Raw genomic sequence first — 21,214 nt, forward strand, 5'->3', positions numbered from 1 at the left:
TATTAACTATCACCACAAAAATGTTATTCAACAAGCCACTTCAAATCTCAGTGGCTTAAAACAACAATAAGCAGTAGCTTCTATATCTGTAAGTCCACATGGGTCAGCTAATCTGGGTTGGACGTGGCTAGGCAGTTTGTTGGTTTAATCAGGGCTCATTCCTGCATCAGTAGTTAGCTATAGTTGGTTAAACTAGACTAAACTCTTCTCCACATGTCTGTCATCTTCCAGGGGACTAATTTAGGTATGTTCTTTTTTAAAAAAAATTTTCTTTATTGTTGAAAGTAGGTATGTTCTTGTCATAGTGATAGCAGAGGCACAACTGTGAGCAAGCCCAGTCAGGCATGCATTTTTTACGTTTCTGGTTGCATCACGTGCTAACATCACAGCAATCAAAACATGACACATGGCTGAGCCCAGGGGTGGAGACTTCCATCCTGCCCACAATGGAAGGGCACTGCAAAGTTACATGGTAAACAGCCTGGACATAGAGCGGGGTATAGAATCTGAGCCAAAAATACAACCTACTACATATGTCAATAAACATCTAGCCTGTCAATTTTAATGGCTATATATTATTCCATTATATGGATGAATGTATAGAAATTCTTTTTTTTTAAATATATTTTTATTGATTTCAGAGAGGATGGGAGAGGGAGAGAGAGATAGAAATCTCAGTGATGAGAGAGAATCATTGATTGGCTGCCTCCCGCACACCCCCCACCGGGGATCGAGCCCGCAACCCAGGCATATGCCCTTGACCGGAATCGAACCCGCAACCCTTCAGTCCATAGGCCGATGCTCTATCCACTGAGCCAAGCCAGCCAGGGCTATAGAAATTCTTTAACCAACTTTTATACTAGTTAAATATTTAGCTCATTTTCCAGTTTTCAGATATTTAAATAATACTACAAATTAATTTCTAACGTACAGTAATTTTCACATCATATTCAATTATTTTCTTATAATAAAGTCCTAGAAATAGAACTATTGCGTCACTGGATATGTACCTTCTTTAGGATTTCTGAAATTTATTGCTAAATTGCCTTCAAGGTTTTACCAATTTACACTCCGGTAAGAAGTGTATGAGAGTCCTTGTTTTTATACATTGTTGCTAAATAGTTTGCACACTCAGGAAATAAAGAATCAAAAGTTTTAAATAGAACCTTTTACTTAACAGTTTACTTATCTTTTCTAGGGTGGCATATAAGAATGACTTAGGTCTTTCTGTAGGCCACTTAGTACTAACTTATCATTAGGTTACTTAAAATGACCTGCATTGTCTTGTTCTGAAGATTGTGCTCTGAAATAGTGAAGACTGTTTACTATTTGCAGAGCACCAGGCTCAGGTAGACTCATTTATCAAGGTACTTGGTAACCATTAAAATACGGATTATATGTTGCAGCTGTGCAGAAGGGACTGAGCGCTGGTCTTTGGAAATGTCACCTTTAAAATAGCCATGCGCAGCCCAGCCAGCATGGCTCGGTGGTTGAGTATAGACCTATGAACCAGGAGGTCACGGTTCGATTCCTGGTCAGGCACATGCCTGGGTTGCGATCTCGATCTCCAGTGTGGGGCGTGCAGGAGGCAGCCACCAATTGATGATTCTCTCTTATCATTGATGTTTCTATCTCTCCCTCTCCCTTCCTCTCTGAAATTAAAATAAAATAAAATAGCTGTGCGCAAAGCTAGAAATACTGAAGACATGCTCTCTGAAGATGCATTTAATAGGAGTCTTACACAAAAAATGTAAATTATACCATTTTATAAACATCTTTTGTATAACCTTTTAAGTCAATGGGAAGGTTTTGTTTGGGGAAAAACCTGTAAAAATGTTATATGTATCTTTTTTGCAGCCATACTATTTTTGGTCACCCAGAGCAAAAAACGATTTTTATTGTATCACTTCAGATTTCTGTCAAATGAATTTATAGACATTTTTGTAATGATATACATACAATTTTGTTTTACTTTTATCACTTATTTCATAAGAATCGTGTGACGTTGGTCACATATTTGCAATTACTTTCAATCTTAATTTAGTTTTAAAAAAATTTTGGAGTTTAAGTACTTGGTAAGAATAAAAGATATTCAAACATAGAAAATGAGAAGTAAGTCTGCTATCACCCCTCCCTACCTCCCCTCTGTTCCTCAAGTATATTTGTCATGGGGTCGCAGGCCTTCCCTTTTGCTGGACATTTGTTATTTTCCACTGTTGGCAGCATCACAAATAACATTTCTAATCTGTTAAAATATTTGGAGAATCCTGTTTTAGTTAGGTCTCTGAACTACTCTTAACTCTTTGAGTATATTAGTAGTAATTCCTACAAAAGTAGATACAGGATGTTAGTTCACTTATAAAATCTACAAGTCATATTTTTCATTTCATATTTATTCCACATACTTTAGATATTTAACAAAATTAATAAAGGAATAATTCACTATTTAAAGAAGAAAACAGGAGAATTCACAAATGAAGGGATTTTATATTGAAAAACATGAAAAAATATTCAACTCCATAGATAATTAATAAAGAAAAGCAAATTGAAATAACAAAGAAGTGGCTTTATTTTTCCCCTTTCAAGTTGCCAGAGCGTTTAGAAGAAAACTTTCAGTGCTGGCAAAGGTGCTATCCAAATAGGCGTTCTCCTACAGGGCAAGCTGACTTATACATTAATATAACTCTTGGCAAGCAGTTTGACAATAGTCTTAAAATGTTTGTACTTTTGGTTTATTAATTTCACTTTTGAGAATCTATTCTAAAGGAATGTAGACATACAAACAAAGCTTTATGATGTGAAGTCATTAAATGCAGTTATTTATGATGATTGGAAAATACTTCAAAATAGAGAGAGAAAAGGCTAAGTAAAACACTGTTTGTTCATATAGTTAAATACAGTGTGCCCATGAACAGGATATTTAAAAACAGTTGCAAAATAATTATATATTTTAGTAAAATATAATCTCAACTATGTTAAAGTGCAACAAAAAGAGAAAATATATTCTGAAAGATAACTTGTTTCTGTATAGTGACTTTATGGGTGATTTTCATTTCTTTTCTATATCTATTTTCCCCCCAAAGTTTCTTCAATGAGCACATAATTAAAAATAAATTAACTTGATGAACAAGAAGACAGGGACAGTGGAAGCACACTTCGCAACTCTCTCCCACACTGCCAAGGATCAGGTGCCCCGCAGAAGGGAGTGACCTCATTTGCTCTGTCTTGACTCCTTCTATTTGTTCTACCTTGGCTTCCTTGTGGCAGTCCAGGGTTGCCCGGGACATACTGAGTGACAGGCCAGGACAAGGTCCAGGCCATTATATTGTGATGTCCTGTTGGGGAGTTGGCTGGGAAACACAGGTCTGTGAGCAAGGTTGATAATAGTTTAGTAGAGTAGCTTGAGTTTCACTTCAAAGGTAGGGGCTTTGGTCTAGGATTCTCTGCCTCTCAGTGAGCTAATGAAAATACTCAATCCTAGTCTTCATTAAGCTTTAAAAAGGAAAACAACCGAAACCGATTTGGCTCAGTGGATAGAGCGTCGGCCTGCGGACTGAAGGGTCCCAGGTTCGATTCCGGTCAAGGGCATGTACCTGGGTTGCGGGCACATCCCCAGTAGGAGATGTGCAGGAGGCAGCTGATCGATGTTTCTCTCTCCTCGATGTTTCTGACTCTCTATCTCTCTCCCTTCCTCTCTGTAAAAAATCAATAAAATACATTTAAAAAAATAAAAATAAAAAGGAAAACAGACAAATGTTAATAAGTACTCCTATACATTGTTGGTATTTATCAATAATGAAATGTTCCAGACTAGAAATTCTCAAGGTTTACCACCTAAGGACCCTTACAACTCTCCTTAATGTATTAAAAGAGGCCTGTGTGACAAGACTTGCTTCCCAAGGAAAAAGAAGTATTACTACTGAGGCAGTCCAGCACGATTAGGAGTTCAGGCTGCTCTGATGTCAGACAGATCAGGTAGCCAATCCCAGCTCCACCACTTCCTGGCTACATCACCTTGAAGCCAGTCATTAACTTTTTTGGCCTCCATTTCCTTATCTATAACATGGGGGTTCAAACAGTCCCTACTGCATGGAGTGACTGTAAAGAGTGAATGAAAATGTAGATGCATATACATGCATCCAATGAAGTGCATGTGAAACACTTAGCATGGTGCCCTTGCTGGAGTGGCTCAGTTGGTTGGTTCAATTTCCAGTCAGGGACATACCTGGGTCATGGGTTTGATCCCTGGTTGGGGCACATATAGGAGGCAACAAATTGTTGTTTCTCTCTCACATTGATGTTTCTCTCTCTCTCCTTTCCTGTCTGTCTAAAAACAATAAACATATCCTCAATTGACGTTTAAAAAAGTTTTAAAATGTCCTCTCACTAAGCATGTCCTCAGCTGAATTAACAAAAAAGCAAGCATTGCCCAGTCAGTGTGGCTCAGTGTTTGAGTGTTGACCTATGAACCAGGAGGTCATGGTTCAATTGCCTGGGTTGAGGGCTCAATTCCCCTTCCTCTCTGAAATCAATAAAAATATATTAAACAAAAATAATGCAAGCACTTTAGCATGGTGTGGGGTCATGTGCTTAGTGCTTAGTAAATGGTGGTGCTGGGGGTTACTTTTAGTAATATCCTCCTTTTAAAAAAATGCTTTTACTTATTTCAGAGAGAGGAAAGGAGAGGGAGTGAGAACTAGAAACATCAATGATGAGAGAGAATCATGGATGGGCTGCCTCCTGCACTCCCCCTACTGGGGATGGAGCCCAGAACCGGGGCATGTGACCTCCTAGTTCATGGGTCAGTGCTCAACCATTGAGCCCCACCGGCTGGACAATAATATCCTCCTTTTAAAAAGATCACTCAGAATTGATAGTCTCCCTGAGGCTTTTTGGGGAGCACTGGGAGGAGGTTAAAACAAGAGGTTTTCTTCCTGAAGCCCAGCCCTGGAAAAACAATGGCAGAGATGAGCCTGAGGCCTGAGGATTCCATCATTTTCATCTGAGGTTCCTCTAGAGCAGCGGTTTTCAACCTTTTTCATCTCATGGCTGACATTGCTAAATTACTAAAATTCTGCAGCACACCAATATATATATACTTTTTATCGATCTGACAATAATAGTTATAATTTAGATTTATTTACAAAATAATAATAGTAATTCCTATCCTTTTTGCTCCAAAGTGACGTTTTAAAAAATCAGGTGCCTATACTTGTATACAAGAATTTCCAGTATCAAGAATTAACTAATCAGAAGCAACCTTATTATGCGATGTGTCTAATAAGATGCAACTCTGCTATAGGATCTACTAGTATATATTTATGGTTCAAGACGGCATTCATGCCAGACAGCTATTGTTGTATTGGCTGTCATCATCATCATTATTATTATTTACAATCTAAGGAAAAAGAGGTCTAAATAGTCAGGTATTGCATGTTTTAAACATTCTTGAGGCACACCAGTTGAAAATCACTGCTGTAGAGTAAAGCCCTTCCTATGGACAGAGTCATAGAGGAGCCAAGGACCCAAGTACAAAGCAGCCTTGGGTAGAGTTTTGTCACATTAACCCAGCTTCAAAACCTGCTTGTTCTAGTTACCAGCTTTTTAACCTTAGGCAAATCACACAGCCTCAAGAGCTTCAGTGTGATCACAGAGTTAGTATTTGCCTCCTGGATTAGTGGAGGAATAAATGAGAACTATAAAATGCTTAATGTGCTTCCTTACCAGAACTTGCTTAACAAATAGTTGCTCTGCTTATTGTGATTTTTATGGTACAGCAAGATTGAGATCAAGAAGGTAGCATATTGCCCCAACCGGTTTGGCTCAGTGGATAGAGCGTTGGCCTGAGGACTGAAGGGTCCCGGGTTCAATTCCAGTCAAGGGCATGTATCTTGGTTGTGGGCACATCCCCAGTAGGGGGTCTGCAGGAGACAGCTGATCGATGTTTCTCTCTCATCGATGTTTCTAACTCTCTAACCCTCTCCCTTCCTGTCTGTAAAAAATCAATAAAATATATTTTTTTAAAAAAAGAAGGTAGCATATTGATGCGATTTAAGAATGTGGGGTCTGGAACGAGACTCTCTGGGTTCAAACCCTATTTCTATTATTCACTAGTGTTGTGACCCTGGACAAATAACTTCTCTGTTCTTCAGTTTCCTTACGTGTAAAATGGGGATAGTAATAGTACCCACTCATGGAGTTATTGGAAGGACTGAGTGGGGTGACTAGTTCCTCCTTTTAGGAAGCACCATTAAGAGTATGTCTGTTATTTTCAGTGAACAGTTGACCCCACACTAATAAGAATGATCATTAAATGGATACTGTCATTTAATGAAACATTATCTATATAGAACACTAGCCTTAGACCATCAATTACACTCTACTGATTTCTAAGATACTTTGAAACTTCTGTTGTAAACTAGGCTTTTCTAGTCATGGCTTTAAGGCAAGCATGTCAAACTCATGACCTGTGAATATTTTTGCAGCCCAGCCAATATAACGGTATGTAAGAAATGTTTTAATAAAAATTTTGTAGCTTAATTTTTACAATATCTTGTTATACATAATTATTAACAATGAACTACAACATTTGCTAATGACTGATTACTATAATTATGTTGCATTCATTTCCCTTATGCGCCTTACGCACAGGCGCACCATTTCTCTCCACTAATACTAGCAGCGAATATTTTAGCAGCCCATTGCCACATCAGTAGTCTTGTACTGACTTGTTTGGTGTGCGCAACAGGAATTATTTCACTTTTGGAGAACAAGAAAAATAGGTTTATTTGCATTATGCTTATTAATTTGTGCAGTTATTTAATGTCTGGTAAGTTAATGTTCAAGAAAAAATATCAATTTTTATTAAAATGTTCTATTATTTTATGTTAATGATTACTCATTTATTTCAGCCCTTTGTATTCAGCATGTCTCTATCGAAATAAACCTATGTTTCTATGAAAATTGAAGCTTTTGTTTTTTTGCAGCCCACATAAACTTAAACCTTGTTTATTTGGCCCGTGTTAGTCTTTGAGTTTGACATGCTTGCTTTAAGGTGATCTGTTATCTTAAGCCGTTGAAAGGGAATAGCTATGTGTTTTGAAAAAAAGAAAAGAAATCAGTCTTTTTCTTATGACAAAGACAATGCATGTTCATTATAGAAAATTTAGAAAATACATAGAAGCAAATGTATGAAAAATCATTCATAATCCCACAAGACAGAGATAACCACTGTGAACTTTGTTGCCTAGCCTTTTAGCCTTTTTAAACAAGTTTGTTTATGCATATGGTTTTTAAATTTTTATAATTCTTTATTGTTGAAAATATAATTTTTTATTTTTATTGATTGAGGTAACATTAGTTAATAAAATTGTTTGTGCATATTTTTTTTGTTAATCCTCACCCAAGGATATTTTTCCATTGTTTTTTTTGTTTATTTGTTTGTTTTTTAGAGAGAGAGTAGAAAGGATGGGGAGAGACAGAGAAAAACATCTATGTGAAAAAGACATATTGATTGGTTGCATCCTGCATGCACCCCGACCAGGGCTGAGGATCAAGCTGCAACCGGTACATGCCCTTGACTGGAACTGAACCTGGGACCCTTTGGTCCAGGGACTGACACTCTCTCCACTGAGCCAAACTGGCTAGGGCTGTTTATACATATTTTTTAAGAAATCCTAGTATATATCTCTTTTGTAACCTTCACTTAATAGGATTATAAATATCTTTCCGTGTCATTGCAAATTTTTTATACCATCATGTTTAATGATTCCATAATGGCCCATTTTATGTAGGGAATGAAAACATTATTAATAAAATGAATATAATTTAAGCCCGGTCAGTGTGGCTCCATGGTTAGAGAATCAGCCCTCGTACCAAAAGATTTTGGGTTTAATTCCCGGTCAAGGGCACATGCCTACGTTGCAGGTTTGATTCCCAGCCCTGTTGGGGTGCATGCGGGAGCCAACCAATGGATATATCTCTCTCACATAGATGCTTCTCTCTCTCTTTCTCTCTTGCTCCTCCTCCCTCCCTCCTTCCCTCTCTTCCACTCTCTCAAAAAAAAAAAAATCAATGGAGAAAATATCCTTGGGTGAGGAGTAACAATCAATCAATCAATAAGTAAATGTTAATCTGGAAAAAAATAAACACATGTCTTGAAGATAGTACATAAGGAAGGGTGTTATAAAAATAGTGTTGGGAATGTGCTCTCCTTAGTGCACACCCGCACCCCTTTTTCTTGGGCATGAACTTTTGTTCTCTTTTTCCTAAACTCTAAGGGTCCCCACAAGACTTGCAACCAGGGAAGCAACAGCAGCTCGTCCTGGGCTAACCCCCTGAACCTGTCGCCAAGGCCCCCTTTTCTCTGACTTTTCAGTAAGCTAAAAACAGTCCTGCCTTGGCCCACTTCTGTCATGTGAATTTTACTTCTCAATGAGTCCAGGAGCCCTAACTGGTTTGGCTCAGTGGATAGAGCGCCGGCCTGCGGACTCAAGGGTCCCAGGTTCGATTCCGGTCAAAGGCATGTGCCTTGGTTGCAGGCACATCCCCAGTAGTGGGTGTGCAGGAGGCAGCTGATCGATGTTTCTCTCTCATCAATGTTTCTAACTCTCTATCCCTCTCCCTTCCTCTCTGTAAAAAAAATCAATAAAATATATTTTTAAAAAAAAATGAGTCCAGGAAGCCTGGTATGCCTCACTTCTTTCTTATAAAGTTTTTAGAGAGCCAAAGCAGCACCATCTAGGCTCTCTCCTGTTGCTTCTTCTATCCTAAGCTCTTCTTTTGTTTCACTGTCCCCAGCTTTAATAAATATACTCTCAAGAAAAAAAATAGTTATGGGGTTTTAGAACATCCAAAAGGATAGGTTTCACACTCTGAAGAGCTTAAACAATAACTGTAGGCATAATCAATTGGTAACTTAAATAGGACATGGTGTTAATAGACTTGATCCCTTTATTCATCTTTGGGCTGAAGTGTTGTTGTTTTTGTTTTTAATTTTAAAAATTCTTTATTATTGAAAGTATTACATATGTCTCCTTTTCCCCCCATTGACCTCTCCCAGTTGCTCCTCCCCCCAGCACTGGCCCTCACCCCCCCTACTGTCTGTGTTTACTGGTTATGCTTATATGCATGCATACAAATCCTTTGTTGATCTCTTACTCCCCACCCCTTTGGGCTGAAGTTTTATAAAATCTTTATGGTTCTGGAAATGTTACAATAAATATTCCTGTGGTATTTCGGGTTGCTAAAGGTAAATGATTTTGACTTCCTTGTTTTCCTTTCATTGGAATTCAAGCCAAGAGGCTTTCTGTGAGTTTCCAAAGCACCTTGTATATCAGGGGATATTTGACAGGTGATTTATTTGAAAAGTTATAGAAAGTTTCTTGATTTGGGGACCCTCTGAATCTAATTCTGATTGATGAGGCTGGATTATTCCATACATCTATTTCTTTTTACAGGTAGTGCCTTCCTCAGTGCTATTTTTCTTGCCTTAGCAACATACCAGTCTCTGTACCCACTCACCTTGTTTGTCCCAGGACTCCTTTATCTCCTCCAGGTAAGCACTTGCTGGTCAGAAGCCAGTACTCAAGTGACATTTGATACATGGCCTGGTCTCTGCTTGGGGGAAAGGAGGGCATGGCTTAATCAGGCAATGGGACTGGGTCTCCAATTCACACTTACTAGTACAGCACAGGCTTGATTGGAACATCGTGTTAAGATGGAAAGCAAAATAGATGTCAAAGATTAATGGTACTTTGTCAAAAGAACAGTGGAATCAGTCCAAAGGGGCTCCTGCTGGCTATATTTAGGATATTTTTAGCATCAAGTAATTGTAAAACACTGAATAAATAAAAATCTATGTGTCCATAGTTATGCTCAGAAAAGGGGTGAGGAGAGGGGAAAAAAGTACACATTATCATTAGGTTTGGCTGTTTTACCAATTTCTTACTCTGAAAATTAATAATTAAAAGGAAAGAATTAAGCAGTTCCCTACCTTTTAAAAAGGAACTACGGTTCTTTCCCAATTAATAAGGCAAAACTCTACAGAAGAATGCAGCTTATAAATGTAGAAGGAATGACAGAATAGCAGATCACCAGTGAAATGACTGACTCTAGCAAAGATCATCAAGGATGCCAAATCTTCAGGTGAAAGATTTTTGGAGAACTAGGATATTTGCATGGTGCCAAAATATTACGCCCCACTCCCACATCTAAATTGTCTTCTAACAGAAAAGGGAAAAATAAATATTTAAAAAGGAATGCTCTGGCTGTCACCACCTTAACCAAGTAATCCAACTCAGCATCACTTATAGCAGAACAGCCTGACATGATGTGCTTCTCGATGTGATGCAGCACAAAGTGCACAGCATCAACTCCGAAGTATTCTGACCTAAATGGGTAACCTTCATTAAGCCTCTAGATATGACTTGTGGTTTTTAGGAAATACAAGCGTGGAGGAACAAGTTAAATGATACCATGAGGAAACAGTAAAACAATCAGAATGTAGGATGGTCTATAAGATAGCTAGCTGGTCTGGTTCCCTCGAAAAGTCCTTGTCATGAAAAAGATCAAGTGAGAGTACTGTTCTAGACTAAGGAGACACAATAACCAAGTGGAATGGGTGAGTCTTGATTGGATTCTGGTTTGGAAAAAACAGCTATAAAGTGTGTTTGGGGAACATTTAGAATATTTTGAATATACATTAGCTATTAGATGATGATAGAGAATTGTTAATGTCTTGGATGTGATCATAGTATTGTGGTATATAGGAAAATCTCCTTACTTTTTTAATATGTGTATATATATTTATTTTTTAATACTTATTTTTATTGATTTCAGAGAGGAAGGGAAAAGGAGTGAGAGATAGAAACATCAATGATGAGAGAGAATCATTGATCGGCTGTTTCCTGCATGCTCCACACTGGGGATAGAGCCCGCAACCCAGGCATGTGCTCTGACCAGGAATCAAACTGTGACCTTCTGGTTCATAGGTCAACACTCAGTCACTGAGCCATGCCAGCCCGGCAGAATCTCCTTACTTTTAGGAGCTACATGCAGAAGTGTTTTGGGGAGAGGTGTCATGATATGTAGAAAATTTATGCACAGAGAAAAATTTATATACACAGATAAAAAGTATGGCAAAGTGTTAATATTTAATCTCAGTGACAGATATATGGTTGATTAGCGTATTCTTTCAACTTTTTTGTGTGTTTGAAAATTTTATAGTAAAAAGGAGGGAGATAGAATATAGGCTCTGAAGTTGTCCTGGCTTGGATTGGTATTAGCTTTGTGATCTTGGGAAAGTGACTCCTTCTCTATGCCTTGGTTTACTCACCTATAAAATGGGGATAATATAATAGTAGCTACTGAAAAGGGTTAATACATGTCAAATATTTAGAACAGAGTATGATAAGCGTTCATAGATATCAGTTATGGTTATTAGTGCTCAAATGTTCATAGAAAGGACAGGGTCACCAGCTTGAAGGTACATGGAGTGATGAGGGAGAAAAGAAAATATTTCATTTTCTATGGTCAAAGGAACTGTGAAAGTTAGTTTGTACTTCTTTGACACTGCAAACTTGCCTCCATTCTGCTGGTGGAATTTTGAGAGGGTAGGTGGTGGACAAGCTAGTGTCCAACCAGTGTGAGAGGCAAAGCTTTTTTTCTCTTCCCCATGTGAGACACAGGAAGGCTTCAGCATCAAAGGCAGGGGATGCTGCATCTAGCTCACTAGTGAGTCACTTATGAGAGTGGTAGTTTGAGCCCTCTGGTCTCCTCCCCCATCTTTACTCTTCCTCTGACCTTGGCTTAGGGCCTAGTTTCCAAATGAGAGACAAGCTTAAAATGTTATGATCTGATAGCGTGCAGAATAAAATAGAGAGCCCTAAAGTGCACAGGACCTTGAGGCCGAGCTGTGAGGCTAGCAGAGGTGCCGTCAGTGAAGTTCCTAGTTTCCTCCTTCCTTCTGCTTGAGATTCCTAAAGCCTTGGATCCCCTTACATGGCTTGAGGTTCTTATTTTCTTTGAAAGAAAGTAACAGAAACCAGGGGAAAATACTTTGTGAGTGCCCTTAAGGATCCAATCTGACCTCTTGTCTTTGAACTGAAAGGGTTACTCCTGTGATTTCAATACTTTCTGGAGTTTGGGGTAGATTACATGGTTCTACCTTGTATCAAAGGAGCCAAACCCAACCAGGTTTTTCTTGATAATGGGTCCCTTCCCTAGGCATTCTTTGGGGCTGTTCAGAATTCTTCACATCTTTTCTCTTTCCCCAGCAGCTTTCTGTTGTCTCTGCTGCGTCCAGGAGGGGGTCAAGGCAGAGGTGGCAATGGTGTTAGCTTCCTTTTCTTTTAGAACAGGTAAAAATGAGGGTAAGGGAATGATCATGCATTTACAGGTCTCATCCTTAAACTCTAAGAGCTTAGGTATAAAAAATTTTGTTAAGAGTTTCTTTTCTCTCTTTTTTAAAATTTTATTTTTCAATTACAGTTGACATTCAATATTATTTTGTATTAGTTTCAGGTGTACAGACAGCATAGTAGTCAAACAATCATATAATTTACAGTGATTTCCCCAATATTTCAAGTACTCACTTGGCACCATACATAGTTATTACAATACTAGAGGCCTGGTGCATGGATTTGTGCACTGGTGGGGTCCCTTGGCCTGGCCTGTGTCCTCTCGTAATCTGGGACCCCTAGGTAGACTTGGTAAATTATACATTACTTTATATTTTCAGAGCTTTGTTTCCCAAAGCAAACCTGACTCTCAACACTGTCTTAAAATAAAAAAAATTACACCTAAAATTTATTGCACATTTTATAATCACAGATTTGCCAGGGGAAAAAAATCATTTCCACCCAAACATTGACGCTAACACTTTAGGTCCAGTAAGCACTGAGAACATAATAGCAACTGGAAACTTGGAGCTTGCTAATGGGATTTGCAAAGAGTGAAACCTCATCTCCTGGGTGTGTACTTAGGACTCTCTCCCCTAAGAGAGCTGCTTTGAACAGTGTACCTGATTCAGTTCTTCATACCTGTCTTTTTCACTTCCCACCTGTTTCTTTTTAAATATCATTAGTAGAGAAGAATGACAAAAAAACACAACAACACACACACACAAAATTTTGCTTTCAAGGTTTTGTTTTTCTCCTCTGGGCTGTGGTTTCCTCTCTTCCCTCCCTTTGTCCCTTCCTTCTGTGCTAGATGGCAGTATTTTTTCAGGAAAAAGGGAAGGATCAAGATAGATGACCAAGGACAGGTAGAACTGTAGAAAGGAACTCAGAACCTAAGTGCCTTCTTCTTTGAATTTATCTATGGATGCCTCTTTGTTGAATTATTTTTCATCCTCAGAAATGTACTATTCTCTTGAAACTGTATTTTAGAGCAGTGTTATCAGTAGAACCTTTTGTGGTGATAAAAATGGCCTATATCTCTATATTGTTAATATTGAGCAATGAAGTGTGCTAGTGAGACTGAGGAATTGAATTTTTAATTTTAATAGATTTCCATTAATTTAAGTTTAAATAGCCACATGTGGCTAGAGCAGCCGTGGGCAAACTACGGCCCGCGGGCCGGATCCGGCCCATTTGAAATGAATAAAACTAAAAAAAAAAAGACCGTACCCTTTTATGTAATGATGTTTACTTTGAATTTATATTAGTTCACACAAACACTCCATCCATGCTTTTGTTCCAGCCCTCCGGTCCAGTTTAAGAACCCATTGTGGCCCTCGAGTCAAAAAGTTTGCCCACCCCTGGGCTAGAGGCTAGAGTACTTTATTTATTTATTTATTTATTTATTTATTATTTTAATTTATTTATTTAAAATCCTCACCAGAAGATATGTTTTTAGTAATGAGAGAGAGAGAGAGAGAGAGAGAGAGAGAACATTGTATGAGAGAAACATGCATGGCTTGCCTCCCATTTGTGCCCGGCAAAGTAGGTATATGCCCTGACCAGGAATCAATCAGCACTGGAGGATGGTCCCACCAACTGAGCCACACCGGCCTTGGCGGGAACACACAATTTTACAGAGGGGTGAGAATAAGCTTAGAGACGGTTGATCAGATTCCCCTCCCCTTATATCTGTTAACAGTAATGTTATCTCTAGCTTAAATCTCTTGATTAGGTTCCCATTGTCCTTAAAATCTTTACAGTGGAGTTATGATGTCTATAATTTATTTTTTCATACTTTTCCATAGACCATCTGGCACTATATCCATACCAATTAGCTGCCTCAATTTAAATGGCAATGAGTTACTTTAATGAAGCATCTCACTCCATTGTGGTCATATAGTTTGTATCAGAAAGGCCACACTCCACAGGTGGCTGTTCTCAGTGCTTTGCTCTCTATAGCTTGAGCTTCACCTTTGATAGTTAGCATGTGAATGTCAGAAACTGATTGGATTTTTATTGGTGAGACTAGAGGCCTGATGCACGAATTCGTGCATGGGTTGGATCCCTTGGCCTGCTGGCGATCGAGGCCTATCAGGGAGGGGGGCCAGCCAGCAGTGGGGAGGGACCACGGGAGGTTGGCCAGCCGGTCGGGGGGCCAGCTGGCCAAGGGGAGGGACCACGGGAGATTGGCCAACTGGGGGGAAGGGGACCCGGGAGGTTGGCTATGGGAGTGCACTGACTACCAGGGGGCAGCTCCTGCATTGAGTATCTGCCCCCTGGTGGTCAGTGCACATCATAGCAACTGGTCGACTGGTTGTTCTGGTCATTCGGTCATAACGGTCGCTTAGGCTTTTATATATATAGATTATTAATTAGCAAAATGAATTTTAGAAGTAAACAACTCCAAGGGCAACAGAACTCCTGCCTCTGGGATATTGTCACTTCTGCTCTGAGTGAACCCCTTGCAAGTGGCAATTTAAGCAATTAAAGTGGCTTAGTTAGGTGGAGGATTGTCCTGTATACCATAAAGGTTGTGGGTTCTATTCCTGATCAGGGTGCACAGGAGGTAAGTAATCAATATTTCTCTCTCACATCAGTGTTTCTCTGTCTCTTTCTGGGTGTGTCTCTCTCTGTCTCCTCCCCCCCGCCCCCATCCCCTCTTCTCTAAAATCAGTGAGCATATCCTTGGGCAAGGATAAATAATAAATAAAAGGGGAGAGAGCTGGGACTTACTCGACCTTCTAGGATAGTTTGTGTAAACTGTTTTGTGCCTGCTTGCTAATGAATTTTTGTTTAATAAATGTTGCAAAATATGCCAGAATCGGCTCTGGAGCTTGCTTTTTTTGTAGAGAAGAATCTATCTCTCACCAACCTCAAACTTCTTTCAAGGTAACTGTTAAAGAACCTATGCACTATACATGACTAAAATGGTCACCAATTTGCACACTTTAAAATGGTTAAATGTACGTTATATGAATTTCCCCTTTAAAAAAATTGGATACTATCATTAGCTTATTGCTCATATTTTTCTAGCTTTGACCATGAAGAGCTCCTTCAAATTTGCTCCTGTGTTATTTTGACAAGGCCCGACTATTTTTGAGCCTTTCCTTCCCTTTTTTTCTGGTACCACAAGATGTTCCAGGCTCATCTTGTATTTTCCCAGCCCTGAAATCAGTACTTCTTCAGGGACACTTGGATTCCTTTTATTGAAGAATGTTATTTAGAAACCAAGGGTTTTAGGTATGCTTATTGTTATTAGGGAATCATTGCTTCTACCAGAGCTATGAAATAATGTATGTATGCTAACTGACATATACACACATCTATAATTCTTTTTTAAAAATATATTTTTATTGATTTCAGAGAGAAAGGGAGAGGGAGAGAGAGATAGAAACATCAATGATGAGAGAGAATCATTGATTGGCTGCCTCCTGCACGCCCCCTACTGGGGATCGAGCCTGCAGCCTGGGCGTGTACCCTTGACCGGAATGGAACTTGGGACCCTTCAGTCCGCAGGCAGACACTCTATCCACTGAGCCAAACCAGCTAGGGCCATCTGTAATTCTTTACCTTTCTATCCGTTTATACTGATACCTATGATTCTAGCCAACACCACAGGGTTCACTTTAGTCTCTCTCTTTTCCTTATAACTTCTTTCTCTTAACAGTGAGAAACCTAGCTTTCATTGTCTGCAATATATTTTCTTGTCTGTTCAATTCTAGTATGCACATAAAGTAGTTCTAGAATTGCTGTGAGAATACCCCCATAGAAATACACTTACTGACTTGATTATAGCGCTCATATATAGTTCTTATTGTCTTTAGCCTTACAGTATTCTGTCAACTTACTGTTTCTCATAGTCACTTAGTTTAGTTCTTTTCTACCCCCATATGACCCTTTAGTGTGGTTATGTTATTGATTTGTGATATAGTTAGGTTAACTTATTACTGTTTATATTCATTTTTAAAAATATATTTTACTGATTTTTTACAGAGAGGAAGAGATAGGGACAGAGTGTTAGAAACATTGATGAGAAAGAAATATTGATCAGCTGCCTCCTGCACACTCCCCACCGGGTATGTGCCCACAACCAAGGTACATGCCCTTGACTAGAATCGACCCGGAGACCTTGAGTCCGCAGGCCGACACTCTATCCACTGAGCCAAACTGGTTAGGGCTATATTCATTTTGGATTTCCCCTATGTCCTGGTTGATTTTAATTGTTTGTTTGGGGGAGTATGTGAAGGGACTGAAATATGATTCTAAGAGTCAGCTACACAAAAAGATATATTCAGCAACTCTAAGACTGACACAGTGTCCCAGACCCACAAGGAAGTGAGACAACAATCCTTCTGCTTTTCTAGTCTGCTGTTATCTCTGGGCAAGTCTATCTAGCTCATCCATGACTTGTGTTGTCAAATCTTCATTGCACCTACTTTTCCTTGGACCAGTAGTTCTGACAATGTCACATCCTTGTCTTCATTTCAACTATTAGATTGATTTATTGCTCAAAATTCTCAGTATGTTCCTGTTTTTTTACAAGCAGAATGCCCTAGTCCCGAGATAAAATTTCCCAATGGGGACATTTGAGGAGGTCAAATCAGGTTGATTCAGGCCAAGTCCAGCTCAGAGTCGAAGAGTGACTAAGATATGCTTCTCGTCTGAGTGCTCCAGTATGAATTTTTTAATACAAACCGCATGCAGAAATAGATGATATCCTATATATTTTTAAAAAGATATATTCAGAGGATTATTATTCTGTCCTCATCCCTGCTATCTTTTCTTTTAAATTGATTTCAGAGAGGAAGGGAGAGGGAGAGAGAGATAGAAACATCAATAATGAGAAAGAATAATTGATTGGCTGCATTCTGCATGCCCCCTGCTGGGGATCGAGCCCACAACCCAGGCATGTGCCCTTGATTGGAATCGAACCCGGGACTTTTCAGTCCATAGGCCAGATTTTCTATCCACTGAGCCAAACCAGCTAGGGCTCATCCCTGCTATCTTGGTCTTTGCTTTCTACCTTTCCTGTCATCCTAAGTAATTATTTTCTTTAGTTTTCGGTTTATCTTTCCTGCATTGCTTTTGCACAAATGAATAGATCCATGTATTTTTTATTTTATTTATTCATTTAAATTTTTTTTTTTAGATAGGGAGGAAGGGGGGGGGGAGAGAGAGAGAGAGAGAGAGAGAGAGAGAGAGAGAGAGAAACATCCCATAGATGCCTCGACCAGGGATCAAACCTTCAACCCAAGTATGTGCCCTGACTGGAATCAAACCCGTGACCTTCCAGTCCACAGGACAATGCTTCAACTACTGAGTCACACCAGCCAGGGCACACATATATTTTCTTACATCCTCCCCTTCTTTCTTGTACACTAGATACTCTTTTTGTGTTCTGCTTTTTCCACTTAACATTCTTTCCTGGAAATTATTGAAACAGAGAGATATTCCTTATTCTTTTTTTTTTTTTTTTACAGCTGCATAGTACTTCATTGTGTGTTAACTTCTCTCCAGTATATGGGAATTTAGATTGTTTCCAGAATTTTGCACTTAAATTAATGCTTCAATGAGTAACCTTGTGTATGTGTACTCTTGTATTATTGGGGGTGTATTTTTGAATTCCAGGTAGATTTCTAGAAGTAAATTACTGGGTCCAAAGATAAGTGCATGTGTAGTTTTGTCAGGTCTTTTCACATTTCCCTCCAGAAAGCATATACAAATGTTCTATTCCCACCAGTAAAGTAGGAGAGGACCTGTTTTCCCACAGGTTCACTAACAAGATGTGTTGTTACATTTAAAATTTTTGCAAGTCTAATCATGAGAAATGATGTCTCAGTGTTGTCTTAATTTGCATTTCTCTAAATATAAGTGAGTTTGAACATTTTTTTCATATTTGTGCATTGTCTGCTTATTCCTCCCCCCTCCTCATTTTCTGTTGGATTTAGATACTTTTTCTCTAAATTTTTAAGAATCCTTTATGTATTAAAAGTATTAAACCTTTGCAAATATTTTCTTCTAGTTTTTCAGTTGTCTTTTGACTTTGTTTATAGTTTTTTTTTTCCTTTAACAGCTTTTATTATTTATCAAGATATACTTTATCTGCCCTGACTGGTTTGGCTCAGTGGATAGAGCATCGGTCTGCGGACTGGGGGGTCCCAGGTTCGATTCCGGTCAAGGGCATGTACCTTGGTTGCGGGCACATCCCCAGTGGGTGGGGTGCAGGAGGCAGCTGATCGATGTTTCTCTCTCATCGATGTTTCTAACTCTCTATCCCTCTCCCTTCCTCTCTGTAAAAAAATCAATAAAATATATATTTTTAAAAAAGATATACTTTATATACCATACATTTTTACCTATTTAAAGTATACAGTTTAGCCCTAGCCGGTTTGGCTCACTGGATAGAGCGTCGGCCTGGGGACTGAAGAGTCCCGGGGTCGATTCCAGTCAAGAGCACGTTCCTTGGTTGCAGGCACATCCCCAGTAGGGGGTATGCAGGAGGCAGCTGATCGATGGCTCTCTCTCCTCGATGTTTCTAACTCTCTATCCCTCTCCCTTCCTCTCTGTAAAAAAATCAATAAAATATATTTTAAAAAAATAAACTGTACAGTTTAATTGTTTTTAGTGTATTCACAGAGTTGTGCAGCCATAACCACAATCAATTCTACAACTTTTTATCACCCAAAAAGGAACCCCATATCCATTAGCAGTCACTCTGTTTTCTCCCAGTGCCCTCTCACCTCCAGCCCTCTATCCTGCACATTTATACTAATAAAAGCCTAGGTGGTCCTCGTGCCCTCGCGCAACGTCATCACAAGATGGCCACCACAAAGATGGCCACACGCACAGTGGAGGCAGGGCCTGGCGGCTGCTCCCACATGGTGAAACCTGGGAGTCCCACGGCTCCGTGCAGCACAGAGGAGGCAGGTCCCAGCAGAGGAGGCGGGTCGTGGCAAGGGAGGGCAGTTGTGGGCGATTGGGCCAGCAGGGGAGGGCAGTTGGGGGTGATTGGGTTGGTAGGGGGGGGCAGTTGGGGGCAATCGGGCTGGCAGGGGAGTGCAGTTGAGGGCGATCGGGCCAGTAGGGGAGGGCAGTTGGGGGTGATCGGGTTGGTAGGGGAGGGCAGTTGAGGGTGATCAGGTTGGCAGGGGAGGGCAGTTGTGGGCAATCGGGTCGACAGGAGAGCAATCCTGAAAGACACTATACACTTTATGTATTAAAAGACACAATCCTGAAAGAAACTGTACACTTTATGTATTAAACCTTTGCAAATATTTTCTTCTGGTTTTTCAGTTGTCTTTTGACTTTGTTTATGTATTGGGCCGGCAGGGGAGGGCAGTTGGGGGCAATCGGGCTGGCAGGCAGGCGAGTGGTTAGGAGCCAGTGGTCCCGGACTGCTGGCAGTTGGACATCCCCCAAGGGGTCCCAGATTGGAGAGGGTGCAGGCCAAGCTGAGGGATAACCCCCATCCCCTGCATGAATTTTGTGCACCAGGCCTCTAGTTTCATATAAATGGAATCATGCAATATGTGGGCTTTTCTTTCATTTAGCATGAGGTTTTTAAGGTTCATTTCTGTTGTAGCATGTATTATTAGTACTTCATTCCTTTTTATTGCCAAACACTATTCCATTAGTATAGTATTCTTATAGTATGCTATATTTTATTTATTCATTCATTCAGTTGATAGACATTTGGATTGTTTTTACTTTTAGGCTATTATGAATAATGCTGCTATGAACATTCATGTATAAGTTTTTGTGTGGACATATATTCTCATTTTATTTATAGTGATTTTGTTGCACAGAACTTTTCATTGTAATGTAACCAAATTTAATCAGTCTTTTATTGCCTCTGGATATTTTAGCTTTCCCCTACATCATAGTTAAAGACAATTTTACCATGCTTTTTCTAACATTTCATGCTTTCATTAAAAAAAATATTTCCATCCCTAATTGATTTGGAGTTTACTACAACAATGGTAAACTCCAATGTGAGATATAGGTCTGATTTTATCTTTTTCCAAATGGCTACCTAAATTGTCCTGGCACCATTTATTAAAAAATAAGTATTTTGGTATAATGCTGGACTTTTGGTTCTATTCCACTAGTCTGTTTGTCTATACAGTATATGTGCCAGTATTACACTGTTTTAATTATAGAGGTTTATAGTGTATTTTAATGTCTGATAGGGCTAGTCAACACTTCATGATTTTTCCTTATCACTTGTTTTCCTAGCTATTCTTGCATGTTTGTTTTTCCATACGACCTGTACATTGTTTTGTATAATTCCATAAAGTAGCTATTTGACATTTTTATTGGGATTGCATTATTGAATTTAATTTATAAATTTGTTTAAGGAGAACTGACATATTTATAATGTTGAATCATTCTAAACAAGAACGGGAGATATCTGTCCATTGGTTCAAGTTGATTTTAGTGTCTTTCAGGATTGCTTTAAAATTTTCCTTGAATAGGTTTTGCACATTTCCTGTTAAATTTAAATCTGAGTTTTATTTTCTTTGGTGTTATTATAAATGTGGTTTCATCTACCATTGTGTCCTCTAATTTTTTATTATTTGTGCATTTGAAAGCTATTTCTGTGTTAATTTTTTACCCTGCCACTTCACTGAATTTTGTTGTTGTTGTTTTCATCATAAATAGTTGTTGCATATATCTAGATACTAATATGATTTCTTTTTTTATTGCTTAAAGTATTACAAAGGGTATTACATATGTCTCCTTTTTTCCCCTGCCCTTGACAATCCCCTGGCCTCCCCTACCCCCCAGTGTCTTATGTCCATTGGTTCTGCTTA

General features: G+C 39.1%; 1 protein-coding gene across 1 annotated transcript in view; it reads left to right on the top strand.

The window, feature by feature from the left end:
* The window catches only part of PIGU (phosphatidylinositol glycan anchor biosynthesis, class U), an 83,373-nt gene that overhangs the window by 36,904 nt on the left and 25,255 nt on the right, over window positions 1-21,214 (top strand). The window contains exon 7 of the mRNA XM_005879785.2: window positions 9,459-9,556. Coding sequence (XP_005879847.1) covers window positions 9,459-9,556 — 98 coding nt within the window. The remainder of the gene's footprint in view (window positions 1-9,458; window positions 9,557-21,214) is intronic.

This window comes from Myotis brandtii, unplaced genomic scaffold (genome assembly GCF_000412655.1).
Source record: "Myotis brandtii unplaced genomic scaffold, ASM41265v1 scaffold61, whole genome shotgun sequence".
Taxonomy (NCBI): domain Eukaryota; kingdom Metazoa; phylum Chordata; class Mammalia; order Chiroptera; family Vespertilionidae; genus Myotis; species Myotis brandtii.